The following is a 14,804-nucleotide window of genomic DNA, read 5'->3' on the forward strand; positions in this document are numbered from 1 at the left end:
TGGTGATCAATGTGTGAATCTGATCAGAATGCAGGTAAGCACAGAGTTATTAGGCTGTCATGTTTGTAGCTTTGAATAGGTCCTAATCTACAAGACACTGGCAATGTAATCACTTAATCTATACCCATCAGTGTTATGTCTGAAAGTGATTTATTCTGAAAGCTTTATTCTAACAACACTTATAGGATGAGCCCTAGCTCAGTATTACACTCAACAATTAATTTAAGAATTGTTTTGTGTTACATAAAAGGATAAATAAAAGATCAGCAAATAGAATGGAAGCTGTTAAGTGTGTAGGGCATAGTTGGGCAGTTGGGGCAGGGATGAGGCTGGAAGTCATGGCATGCACTGCACAATGAAAAAACTCCTGTTACACTGAGGGGTAAAATTTTGATGTGATTGTACTGCATAATTGCATGCAGGTCAACTTTAAACACTATGAAACAGAACTTCTACCTACAGCTCCATTCTTAGTCTGCTCACACTGCTAGGATTTATGACCATTTAATTGATGGATCATTGCATGTTTCATTTCAAGGTCAAGGCTGTTGTGACCAAGCAAAGTTGGTACAATTTGCTGAATGGAAACATAAAGAGCACAGAAAAACCTTTAAGGGGATTAAAGGTGGACTTCGAGCCCAGGAACATCAGTGTCAGATCGCACCATTTATAATGGCTTGAGCCAAAGTGGATTTTGCAGGTAACATTTTTGACAAAATCCAAACTGCAGCTGGTGCTTTGTACTGCTTACCACACAAGATTTTGTGTGATGATCTGTTTTCAAGTTTTGAAACCAGACCATGCAAAAAAATCTCTCAGAATAACATCTGTAGTGTAGAAAAATAGTAGGATGCTGCTGGACAAAACTATCACAGAGAAATTGCCTCTGAGGACAATGTGTCACACTATTACTATTACTTTTCCAATACTGCAATGAGGTAATTAAAATCAATACAATCTACTGAAGTTACTAATTGTATTTTGACCAGCAACGCAAATACTTTCAGAATGAAATCGGGATGTTAGCACACAAGCTAACACTGGTCTCTAAACCATGACACTTGCTCTACTCTCGAATGCTCTCACACCACAACTCATTCTGTCTCCTTTGGCCATTAATTCTCTCCCTGGTCTCTCTCTGCTCTTTCAGGTGTACAACAGGCTCATAACTATAGGGTTGTAGTTAGGGCTGTTACTGACAATTATTTTGCAAATCAATTAATCTGTTGATTATCTTTCGGATTAATCAATTAATAATCGGACATCCAAAGGTTTCCTAATAATAAATGATTAATAACACTTGAACTTTATTGATGTAACACTGGACAAATTTACCTCTGCATTTAATGCATCCCCTTGGGGAGCAGTGGGCTGCCATTGTGCGGCGCCCGGGGAGCAGTGTAGGGTTAGGGGTCTTGACCCAGAGTGCAGGCTGTGGGGATCGAACCGGGTACTTGCAACCTTCTCAGAGCACAAGCACACTGCTCTAACCACTAGTCCAACACTCCCCCCATGACTTAAAGAAGACGTGTTATGAACTTAAACCAGGTGAAACTAAAACTTTTCCACTTGAGGGGGTTTAAACAAACATATTGACAGACGAAAAGGTTTTTTTTCTTAAATGAAAAATGTTTACATATTTTTTCCACAATTTTGGTATAATTATTACTATAGTTGATTGCTCTGTCAGTTAAAGGCATGTTTTAGAGATTATTTCAATAATCGATTCATCAAGATTAATCCAATTAATTGTTTAGCATTGGTATCCATTGTTTACTGCTGGTAAGCTAAGCAGACTAGCCCATGTTATATCACTTCCGTGACCGTATTAAATATGGAAGTAAACATTTTTCACAGAAACAACCCAAGAAGCTTAGATAGTTCATATATAAGTAAATTCTGATTAAAAAAACTAATTCTTCACATATTTTTGCAATTATGATAAAAGTGGGTCTTTAACCTACAATATGTCCTTTAATGGGACACAAGCAAGAAGGACAACGTTGTTGAAAACAAATCATAAAAAAAGTAAGACTGGAAACTACATGTTAACAGGCAGCAAAGCTTCAGGGAGATTGTGATAATGGACAGATGGGACGAAAAGGGAACTTTTTGCCAAGACACATCAGCTCTATGTTCACAGATGAAAAAGGAAGCCTATCAGGAAATGAACACTCTCCTTATTATGAGACATGGAGGAGGCTTTATTATATTCTTTAGTTACTTACTTCATCTTACACAGGCTGTCTTAAATCTCCCCAGCCTACAAAAAACCCTATCAAGGGATTCTAGAGAGTAATGTGTCATGGGTCTTGCAACAGGTAAATGACCATAAACACACAGATAAAAACATACAAGAATAAAATTGGGAAACTCTGGACTATGTGGCAAGAGAAAAACATTGGACTATCCTGAAGTAACCCTTTAAGCGCCCTGACCTAAATCCTACCGTGCATCTTTGAAAGGAGGTGAAACATGCTGTCTGGAAAACTTGGCCTCGAAATCTGAGAAGACTGGAGCAGTTTTGCTCATGAATAGAGTGCAAAAATACCTGCTGAGAGGAATGATTTGATGCAGTGATTGCCACAAAAGTTTGGGCAACAAAATACTAAGTCAAGGGTACCACCAGTTTGTTACAGGACTTGTTTCATGAGTTCAGTTTTTAAAATCATTCTGTTGAATCATGGTTAAAAAGCAATGACTGAATTTCATTTGTTTATTTTCATAGAATGTTATTTCATGATGCTTTTGTCAGATTCTAGTTATTTCTGTTACCATTGTGGGTTTTTCTTTTATAAAGTAATGTTTTTGTCCACACTTATTACAGAGATGATGTGGTGAGATTTAACAGTAAAGACATTTGCTGTGGTTGGTGGTGACTGTGCCGGGCATCCCCTTTGGTAGGGTTGGATGGCCCGTATGTGAAATGTTGGCCCCGTCCGCAGGGGGCTTGTGCTGGTCTGGGTGCAGGATGGGGAGTCGGGGAACTAGATGGGTTGGATTGTGGCGGCCCATTCAGATTTCAAAGTTCACCTACTGGGTCATCAGGTGATCACGGGACCGGGCACCATCACTGCCGGTTCCTTGGTCCTGGGATTATTGGATGTGAGTGTTATGTGTGATTGTTCTTACGCCGTTTTCTTTCTTTTTTTTTTGCTTGAAGAGTCTGTATGTTGCAGGTGGGGGCACTAAGGTGGGGAGCCGTGATTGAGACTGTGTATGTTTTTTTCTGCTTAATTGTCAGGTTTGAGTCTGAACTGCTCCCTCTCCCAAGAACATCTCAAGTCTCTGCTAAGTAAGAGACTTGAGAATTTCGAAAACTTTGTGAAATTTGCTCAGTTAAAACTGGTATATAAATGCTTGCATGATAAGGCCCCTAAGGTTTTGAGTGACTGTGTAGTTCCTCTCAGAGCTGTGGGCTCAGTCACAAGAGGAGCCCACAGTGGAAACTGTCAAGTTCCCAGACGCAAAACCTCTTTCGGTCAATCAGCTTTCATTGTACAAGGCACCAAAACATGGAACACATTACCTGCAGCACTGAAGGGAGAGTCAAACTGGGTCCTTTTTAAACATAAACTTAAAGACTTTTTATTGAGAGGTCAGTCGTGTGAACATTAATAACCTAACTGACCTGATTTTATTTCTGTGATGTTTTAATGTGTAATTTGCTCTGTTGTTCTTGTGTACAGTCACTGTGTTTGTGTAAAAGCCTAACTGGGGACAGACATTGAGAATTAGCCTTAGCTAAAATGTTGTAGTGTGTGACATGATGCATGAAACATACTTGTCCCTATCAAATAAACGAATAAATAAATAAATAAGGAGCCCATTCCCCCATCCTGCCCCCCTCTACTGGTTGGTGCTTTGGCCCGCCGTTGCATTTGTTGGTGCTCGGTGTTTGGGGGTGGATGCTCACTGTTGGTTTATTTCTGGCGGCTGCTTCGCAGTAGTCTGACTTAGTCCTACTCAATTCTAGTCAGAATATGAGTCTGATACTGCTCCATAGAGCTGTGATTATGGGGCGTGTTTCGAACGAACCAGGAAAAAAAAGGCCTCTGCACTCAATTGGATAGACCTACAACCAATAAGAGCAACGGAGTGCGTGACGTATGTTAAGCGAGGCATAGTTGTTGTCCACAAAAATCAAAGTGTGCAGTTGCATGCCTAGAAAAAGATGAGCCTTGATCGCGTTTCTCTGTTCCTCTTTTAAAATTAATTTGCTGTCGATATCTTCTAGAACAGACCTAATAGCAGAATCTACACACCTCAACTCTCCAGCGGCAGCCATTGTTGTTGTCACCCATGCGTGCTTTGGTCACGTGGTTGATTATGTTACTGTTGATCATCTGTCCATCATCGTATAAAGCCCGCCCTGACAATTTGATTGGCCCGCCAGATATTGTGCGAGCATACTCGCGCTACTACTGAGCAATGCCAGACTGAATTTCCCGAACTCAAACGTTGTGGGCGGGACTAAGTTCGGAATGGCACCCAGGCTAGCTTCGCAGGGCCTGGGCAGGTTCCACTTTAGGGTGGATGGCTGCTGGCGGAGCCCGCAAGCTCTTCCTCGTGGCTCCTGGGGGCTCAGGCAGTGTGGCAAATGGGGGATTTCCTTGGGGTTTTGGGTCCCCCAGCACTTGCCAGGCGCTCTGGGGGGGGCGGTTCTTTGGCTCTCCACAACCAATATTGAGCATTTTTCCTTTGGATAAACTTTACATGCACAAGTGCACTCTCACAAGAAACTACAGGTGCTTAGTTCCAGGTACTTAGAGATTCACTTACATACAGAAAGCCCATATTCTTATCTTCAGCTACCACAGTATACATGTAAGATTAAATAATACTACTTATACTTCAGCAATAGTATCAAGGTGCTAATTTATCGTATCTGTTATACTATATCCGTTGGTTTTTGCTGAACTTTTTACATCTCTCTTTGCAGGTGATGAAGCAGACTGCGGACGTTTTATCATTGTCTCCCATTTATCTCCTCTTTCTTTCATCTTTTCCCATTGCAATGTCCATATAATCTGTAATACTCCCTGCATGAATTATAATAAATCTATTTATATGCATAAATCAAGCAGAACACTATGGAAAAAGCCATATTGCTCCACTTTTGAAAGCAAAATCTGTTGGGTTCTTTTTGGCATCAAGACAATTATTCTTATAGCCACAGGACACTGTTTAAAAAGAAAAAAGCATTACGCTGCCGTGCGTTATGCATAAGTTAGGCTGTCGTTGGACATAAGTACTGGACTCATTATGAATATGCTATGTATACGACACAAAATTGAAAAAATACATAGAAAGTTCAGCATATGCCGGCGTTTTAGGAGATTGTGGGACGCCAGGCATACGCTGGCAAAATCAGCAAGATGTGACAGAGCCCTTACTATTTGCATAAGCAATCTTTGTAGATAACTCGCAACACACCCACTCACACTGCATGTGCAAAAATCTTTTAAGATCAAGCCATACAGGTGCTGGTCATAAAATTAGAATATCATGAAAAAGTAGATTGATTTCAGTAATTCCATTTAAAAAGTGAAACTTGTATATTATATTCATACATTACATACAAACTCATATATTTCAGATGTTTATTTTGTTTAATTTTGATGATTACAAATGACAACAAATGAAAATCTCAAATTCATCATATCAGAAAATTAGAATATTACTGAAGACCAATAAAAACAAAGGATTTATAGAAATGTTGGCCAACTGAAAAGTATGAACATGAAAAGTATGAGCATGTACAGCACTCAGTATTTAGTTGGGCCTCCTTTGGCCTGTATTACTGCAGCAATGCGGCGTGGCATGGAGTCGATCAGTCTGTGGCACGGCTCAGGTGTTATGATAGCCCAGGTTGCTCTAATAGTGGCTTTTAGCTCTTCTGAATTGTTGGGTCTGGTGTATTGCATCTTCTTCTTCACAATACCATAGAAAATCTATGGGGTTAAGGTCAGGAGAGTTTGCTGGCCAATTAAGAACAGGGATACCATGGTCCTTCAACCAGGTACTGGTAGCTTTGGCACTGTGTGCAGGTGCCAAGTCCTGTTGGAAAATGAAATCTGCATCTCCAAAAAGTTGGTCAGCTGCAGGAAGCATGAAGTGCTCTAAAACTTCCTGGTATGTGGCTGCGTTGACCCTGGACCTCAGAAAACACAATGGACCAACACCAGCAGATGACATGGCACCCCAAACCATCACTGACTGTGGAAACTTTACACTGGACTTCAAGCAACGTGGATGAAGTGCCTCTCTTCTTTTCCTCCAGACTCTGGGACCTTGATTTCCAAAGGAAATGCAAAATTTACTTTCATCAGAGAACATGACTTTGGACCACTCACCAGCAGTCCAGTCCTGTTTCTCTTTAGCCCAGGCAAGACGCTTCTGACGCTGTCTGTGGTTCAAGAGTGGCTTGACACAAGGAATGCGACAGCAGAAACCCATGTCTTTCATACGTCTGTGTGTGGTGGTTCTTGAAGCACTCACTCCAGCTGCAGTCCACTCTTTGTGAATCTCCCCCACATTTTTGAATGGGTTTTGTTTCACAATCCTCTCCAGGGTGCGGTTATCTCTCTTGCTTGTACACTTTTTTCGACCACATCTTTTCCTTCCCTTCGCCTCTCTATTAATGTGCTTGGACACTGAGCTCTGTGAACAGCCAGCCTCTTTAGCGATGACCTTTTGTGTCTTGCCCTCCTTGTGCAAGGTGTCGATGGTCGTCTTTTGGACAACTGTCAAGTCAGCAGTCTTCCCCATGATTGTGTAGCCTATAGAACTAGACTGAAAGACCATTTAAAGGCTTTTGCAGGTGGTTTGAGTTAATTAGCTGATTAGAGTGTGGCACCAGGGGCCATCAATTTTGAACCTTTTCACAATATTCTAATTTTCTGATATGATGAATTTGAGATTTTCATTTGTTGTCATTTGTAATCATCAAAATTAAACAAAATAAACATCTGAAATATATGAGTTTGTATGTAATGTATGAATATAATATACAAGTTTCACTTTTTAAATGGAATTACTGAAATCAATCTACTTTTTCATGATATTCTAATTTTATGACCAGCACCTGTAAGTCACCACTCAGAACATCCCCATCCCTATCACAGTTCCAATAACCACTAACATTATGATCTAGTACTTCAAAGATTTTCTTTATTGTCAAATGAAATCATGTAATCGAGTCCTCTGGTGCTGACTTCAGACTGTGATTCTGACAATTTGCTTTCCACCCTTTACCTAGGAGTATAAACAACAATCCATTCAAAGACAGCAGAGGGAACTTTTGTAATTATTGCTGCAATTATAATCGTCCTTGAACTGCAGCACTGCCTCTCTGGGGTCTGTGGTCCCACTGCTCTCAGGATGGGCACATGGAGGTAAAATGCTAATCAACATCCCAGCTTCATCAACTTATCGGTGACTTGCTTACAGCATAAGAGTCTCTTCACCCCTTTAAACGGGGGCTGCAATCAGAAGAATTTCTTTCCATATTTACCTATAGGGGGACGATATAGAGGGGAATACACCAAAAGTGCCAGCAGGAGCACCGCATGATAGGAATATTAGTTAAAACACATTTCAATTTAGAAAGTAAAACTTGGCAACCTTGAACAAATTAATTAAAATATGGGTGCTTCATTCTTATTTATTGTATTATCTTCATTGTGTTAAGCTTACCCTTAAAGATTCATGGAGACAAAAGATTTCCAAAAGACAGTTTAAACCATTTGACATTAACTTAAAAAATGCAACAGGGTAATAGTTAACAACAAGACTAACAAAATGTGAGTAACTTTCCTACCTCTTCCCACTGGTGGATATAACGAATGAGTCGAGACAGTCGCAGGAGTCGTAGCAAACTGAGGATCTTTGTAAAGCGTACAATCCTCAAAGCTCGTGCTGTCTTGTAGAAATCTGAGTCAATGCGCGTCTCTACTATAAGGAAAATGTAGTCCACAGGGATGGAGGATATGAAATCCACCACAAACCAGCTCCGTAAGTATTTGATTTTGATCTCCTGAGGATCCAGGATGATCTCTGTGTTGTCTTCTTTGACAATGCCTGTCCTGAAGTTGAGAACAAGGTCCATGAGGAAGAATGTATCTGAGACGACATTAAAAACGATCCAGGGGGGTGTGTGCTCATCCTTGAAAAAGGTGATGCCCACAGGGATGATGATGAGGTTGCCGACCATCAGCAGTAACATGGTCAAGTCCCAGTAAAACCTTGAATCAGAAAGACAAAACAGGAATACATAAGGATTACTGAAGACAAACGATACCAAAGTTTAACCTAAACACAAAATCTTCCCTGCATGTAGAACAATATAAACAGTAATGCACATATAAATTAAAGATTTTTCCTTGTTTGCAAGGGTTTACAACCAAACTCATTAAAAATAATTTTCATACTGTTGCTTTTTAAGTTGCATTTATGAGGACACAATAGTGTGCATTTGTTGGCTGTCTCTGTTATCCTTATACAAAATTACAGTAAAAGAGTTGCAAAGGTCAGCTGATGGAAAAATGTAATGAGAAAATACAGGACATTCCTAGAAATAACCAAGCTGCAAAAGATTTAGGACAATAAAGGAGGTTCCCCCTCTTACAAGAACCTGAGACAGTATGAAGCCATAGTTCAAATGAAAACATAATTATGGTTTGGGACAAGGTATCTGTGTGTGATTAAATAGCCCAGTCAAACCAACGACCAGAATCCAATTGTTAATCTATGGCAACTTTGAAAACTGACAATTAACAAATAGTCTCCATCAGATCTGAGTGTGACATGACAGCTTTGTTTTGCCCCACCTCTGCTGCTACCAAAGCCAGCCTGATTGAACACACCTGCCCTCAATCATCTCCTCCTGCGCATTTAAGCAGTCTGTTCCCTTACTCCCATGTCAGTCCATCTTTGTTTCTTCCAGCAAGCTTCCCAGCCCCTTTTTCCAAGCTTTCTAGCCTCTCTTGAATTTTTTTTTAAAACTTTTTTTGCACTCTGCCTCTTCACAGTGTGTTTTGTTACCTCTCCCCTCTTGACTGTTTCTCAGTGCATCGATCTTAAGACTGTCATTAAACTACAGAATTTTGGACACTCTTAAGTTGTCATTTGAGTCCTGCCCGCCCAGATTCCTGTAACACTGAGTGGTAGTTTTGAATAAATGGGAAACAATTTCTGCCTCATGATGTTCAGAGATGTTGTAGAGTCATGCCTCAAAGTACTTTTAGTAGCTGGATTTGCATTGTGAAGTAAAACACACCTCACACTAGAGTCCTGCAACGGGTCGGGTACCCGCGGGTCCCCGACGGGTCACCCGCTAAAATGCTCTTTTGCGGGTGAAAAATACATAAATAATAATAAACGGGTACGCGGGGTCGGGCGGATGTTTTTTTAGTGCGGGCGGGTAGTTGGTGATTTTTTTTTTTATGCGTGTGTGTTGTTATGGACATCAGAAATTTTATATTAATCAGGCACTGGGGTCACCCTTGTTGTAGCTTAAAGCCCTGCCGGCAGTGTGGGCTTCCCTCCAAAAAGGCCACAGTCAGTGTATACACGTCTGCTGCAGTGTTAATGGCGCTGTTCTGCAGCGCAGCGTACTATAGCCTATTACTTGATGTGTTAACGGGTCGGGTTGCGGGTTAAATAACAACGGGTCGGGTCAGGTTCGGATTTGAATTGAAGATATCCGCGGGTGACGGGTTGGGTTCGGTAGTCATCCTAACGGGTTCGGGCAGGTGCGGGTTGGTAAAACTCGACCCGTGCAGGACTCTACCTCACACTTTTAAGAATTGCCTGTGTATAAACATTGGAAGCTGTTCTTCATGAGTTAATCTAATGTATCCTTCCATTATTACTGAATACTTCTACTGCACCCATTCATGAAATGTGTATATTTTAGCATTTGTTATAGATGTTATTTAAATATTGCTACAGTTACAAAGTGCAAAAATGTACATTAAATATGATACTACTGTCATACACGTACTGCTGCCATTCTACTGGACAAAAACTGATAGTATGTGGTTAAACTACTGACAGCTACTAAATTACTCTCCTTTTATTAATGTCACCATTGTTTACTTGTTTATACGTACAGTCCATGGCATAATAATGAAAAACTGGTTGAGTGGCTCACAGTGTATTACTTCTGACTCCCTATTTGTATTCCACCAGCAGTAGTTCAATGTGGGTGGGCATGAGAAGTGTTTGAATTTGGACCATAAAACAGAAATCCTAATTTGATTTAAGACTAAATGCTAATTAAAATAAGACTCATGCTCTTGTCTGTTTTCTGTGTCTGAAAGTTAGAATATAAATAGCTTTTTGCAATGCTGCTAGTGGACTAGTAATTAAATCAAGATATATGATAAATTCTGTGTACAAAATAGACCGGCTCACTGATCTTCTCTGATGCTCTGTTTCAATCTAAACTAGGCAATACACATCTGTTGTCAAAATGAATATGACAAACTAAGTACAGTTTAAAGAAAAAAACAAAGGATCTATGCAACATATGTATCCAGAGGCAAATACAGTACTACATATATCTCCTCTGAAAGGAGCTACAGCTAGGAGGAAGCTTCCCATTTTTTTTCCTCCTTCATTGCTGTGCATCTGATGTGTATTGATTTTTTTCAGTTCATTCAGTGTGTTGAAGTAAATAACTCAGGGGTTTCCATTGAACCGCTGCTGTACATAATCAGAGTGTCACTGAGTAGTGTAGCTCGGAGATGAGGACCCTAATTCCTGCTCAGGCAGACGTTGGGGGATAGAAGCAAATACGCTTTTATTCTTTTCTTGTAAACGGAGCAGAAAATGCTTGTTGTGGCATGTTATCCATCCGAGAACATAAAAATGAGGAAAGGCGGGGTAGCAGGAAGGACATGGCCTAGAAAAAAAACAACAAAAAACATAACAAAGAGCAAGAAATTTAGGTCAGCACTGAATACATCAAAAATGATAATAAATCATGTTTAATACAAATCAAATAATTGGTAATCAGAACTGAAACTACACTTGAAACAAAATGAAAACAAAAGCATGATAATAAAAAAAAATCATGATAAGAAAAAAAAGTTGTGTAAAAAGAAAATGAAGAAAAAACACAGGGAAAGTAAAAAATAAGAAATATATGAACATTGCTCAATCCATTATCCAAAAATAAAATGTACAAAGAAAGTGTTGTCCACAATAAACTGACAGGCAGGACAAAAAGAACATTAAACAGAGAAACAGCCAGGAGGCCCATTTGCAGTTTGCCATATCCGGCGTGGAGGAACTATGTGGAAGAAGATACTTTTGTCAGAATAAAACAGAACTTCAGAACCTTGAAACTCTGTCTGCAGCAGACGACTAACTTTACACAAACTTCCTCACAATGAAATGGTTCCTCAGCAGGGAGAAGGCAGAGAACCAAAGTTAAATGACAAACGATCCAGAGGTATACAGCACCCGAAGGTAGTCTCCCTACCTCCATAGTCACCATCACCTTAGTCAACTGAGACGGATGGAAGAAAACCTTAAGATTGGGTCAATGATTCACCTGCAGTGGTACAATGTTCTCTAATGTATAGCAAGAAATTCAATGGAATGGTTTTTAATAAAAAAAATATTTAGCATATATGTGTAAAAAAAAATCCTTAATGTCCAGACCTAAAGCAAAATCTGCAGGACCAATTTAGAAAATGGCTGATATTAATGATTTTCTACATTTCAGCAAAAATCTAGATCTAGAATTAGCAAAGATTTTAGTGTAGTACAAATTCTAAAAGGAAATACAACGAGGTTTGTTTGTGTGACTTTACTGCATGCAAATGAAGTTAGAAGTATACATACATACATACTTCAACAAGACAGTATACATAATCTACATTTTATAGAAAATATTAAAGATTCAGAGCTTTGTATATCTTTAAAGATTCTTTAACACTGGATGCAATCCTTTTTTATGGAACACTATTTCATTAAACATGCATGTGTTTCACAACTATTATTCTAAAACATATACAGCTTGTGTCACTAGCCACTAAGGTTTCCCAAAAAAATGAACAAAAATTCAACATTAATTTAAGTATGAAAATCTTATATTCCTGACACAGGCTAAAGGCCAGTGTTTTTTGTTTTTTGTAATTGGCCTTTATGCACAAAATGTATCACGAAAACAGGAGTTTTTAAGTGCTTAGATGAAAGTTTTCAAGAAAACCCCTGCCCTGAACAGGGTACACATGGTCTAAACATACATTAAGAACTGAAAACCATCTGAGTCTCATCTACACACAACACACACACACAAATCACACATACACAGATATGCATGAAAAGAGAAAACTGACAGTAATTGGAATTCTTAAAAGTGAGAGGGAATCCACTGTTCCAATGTGTTGTCATGTGCAGTTATATTTAGACAGACCTTGGCACCACTGCGTTTGTTCACATCAAGTCTGAAAACCTAGAGGACAAGTACAATTTCAAAGGAAAAAATGCAAACACGTGTCAAGACATTTTATACATACTGAATTTTTGTTTTTCCTGACTTCTGTGAAATAAATGACAGATCATCATATAATGTTTAGAGTCCAATTCTTGACATAAGTCATTTTTGCTTCATTGCGATATCTGAAGCTGTAAAATCTTCCCCCACTACTGTCACATATCATAAATTAAAATATAATCAAAAAAGAACCATTCGTCAGGGATCTGGTTTTTCCGTTAGCTTGAAGCTTAATCAGCAAAATGAACAGAAAGAAAATGCTTAAAATGAATCTATATCAGTTTCACATCCAACACAATTCATTTTCTAAGATAATTAATTTTTTTGACTATGTGGTGACTCATTGGGATACGGCTGCATTTTATCACATTTATCTTTTTTATCTGTTATACATTTGTGCTAATGAATTTAGAAAGAATAAATCGCTCCGCATTTTCAAAGTGATTTACGACAGAGAAATCAAGCAGTGAAAAAGCATAATATGGACAATGAATGAGTGTTCGGTGGGTGACAGAAAGCAAAACATCCAACATGCTGCAGGGATTTAAACTCTCAATCATCCAACTGGAAAATCATATGTGGCCACATATGTAAAACAGAACATTGCATTAAAAAAAGGCACAAAGAAACAGTAAGTGAACCTTAAAATTACAGATCATGGTAACGTCATGTTGTTGGCATAATGAAGTCTGATAATGAATGTGTTGAAATAGTCTTGTATGTTTTCTGTCCATAGGAATGAGATCTGCTCCTTTCTCTCATTTACAATTTTGTGGTTTTACATTTTTTTAGTTGATAAATACCTGACCTTATTTGATAAAAATGAAAGCTGTTTTTCTTAAAAGATTTTGTACAAACCATGGGTAGCAAGACCTATCTTCCTTGCAGGGACTTTTTTATCTTTGACATTGATGTTACTTTAATCTTTATTCATTTAATTTAATCAAAATATACAGAGGGAGTTTTTCTTCATTATAGGAAGTACTCCTGAATCAGTGCACTTGTGATTTTTGTACGTATGCTCATTGCTTTTAATACTAGTGAGGTTCAAAAGTAGGTTTTAAAATTACAAAGGATTCCTTCCTTTCCATTTGCAAAATATGCTTGTTCAGGATGCAATAAATAAATAAATGACTAAATGCAATTAAAATAGTTCTAACCAATTGCTATTATACACTAAATTGTAAATGGTCTGTACTTAAATAGTGATTATTCAAGTCCAAGGACCCCAAATAGCTTTAACCTAAATTCTCTCATTTATACACAGTTGGTGGTAAGTTAGATTGTAGTCACAACTGCCCTGGGGCAGGCTGACAGAAGTGAGGCTGCCATCAAATCTAGCAGCAGGCAAGGTTCTGAGTCAAGAAGACAATGACTAAGGTCCATTAGTGGGGTCCAACGGGAAACCCCTACCCTTTGAGACACCGTCACCCTTTACATTTTAGCTATGTTCTTATTAAAATTTATTAAATTAAGTTGGAATTGATCTATACAATTAGGTTGTATTTGGTTGATTTACATTTCTGTGTATGGTTAAAGCATGTATATCATGTAAACATTCATACTGAATTGGCATCATGTTTATAAGCTGGAATGAACTAAATTTAATCATATTGAACAGTTGACAGTTTCTGATACAGTATAACAGCTGTGAAATCAGAACATTTTAAAATTATCTTCATTAGTTATAAAATTATTAGTTCCATATTTGAGTTTAGAAAACTAAAAAACAGCTGGAGTTTGTTTTACTCTCTCTAAAAACAAATCCATGATGCTTGATATAGTCTAGAAACAGGTGCTGCAAAACTGCAGAAACTGAGCTCTATTGTGCTGTTTACATTTCTGTGGAAAAGTAAAATATTTTTCTGTCCTATACATGCTTTGAAAAAAAAGAAACGACCGCTGAAATTCAATCCACCTTCTAATGCAGCCCTGCATGGAAGCATCTCCTGAAATGGGACACAGCTTATGTGTGTTTATAGTTTGCCTGCTGACTCACATGCACATGTTTGTGTGCATATAAGAGTGCCTATATGTTTGTATGGAAGAACAGAGAATGTCAGGATTTCTTGCTTTCAGTCCTGTGGGTTTACCTCTTAATGGAGGTCAGTTCAACCAAACATGGTTGGAATCCATTTACTGTGTTTTATTATGCATTGGAAACCTGATACTGAGGAGCATCCTTCTATAAATACAGCTGGGAAAGAAGGAGAAAAAAAATAAAGGAAAAAAATAAAATACACAATGTTAAGCTTAAAGGAGAATTCCGGTTTTTAACACTTTTAGCCCATTT

General features: G+C 38.6%; 1 protein-coding gene across 1 annotated transcript in view; it reads right to left on the reverse strand.

Moving 5' to 3' along the window:
* Nucleotides 1-14,804, reverse strand: part of LOC119776186 (potassium/sodium hyperpolarization-activated cyclic nucleotide-gated channel 4-like) — a gene marked incomplete at its 3' end in the record, with an annotated part of 78,226 nt that overhangs the window by 42,317 nt on the left and 21,105 nt on the right. Inside the window, exon 2 of the mRNA XM_038274473.1 lies at nucleotides 7,823-8,246. Coding sequence (XP_038130401.1) covers nucleotides 7,823-8,246 — 424 coding nt within the window. The remainder of the gene's footprint in view (nucleotides 1-7,822; nucleotides 8,247-14,804) is intronic.

Source organism: Cyprinodon tularosa, unplaced genomic scaffold (genome assembly GCF_016077235.1).
Source record: "Cyprinodon tularosa strain WSP-4 unplaced genomic scaffold, ASM1607723v1 ctg1200, whole genome shotgun sequence".
Taxonomy (NCBI): domain Eukaryota; kingdom Metazoa; phylum Chordata; class Actinopteri; order Cyprinodontiformes; family Cyprinodontidae; genus Cyprinodon; species Cyprinodon tularosa.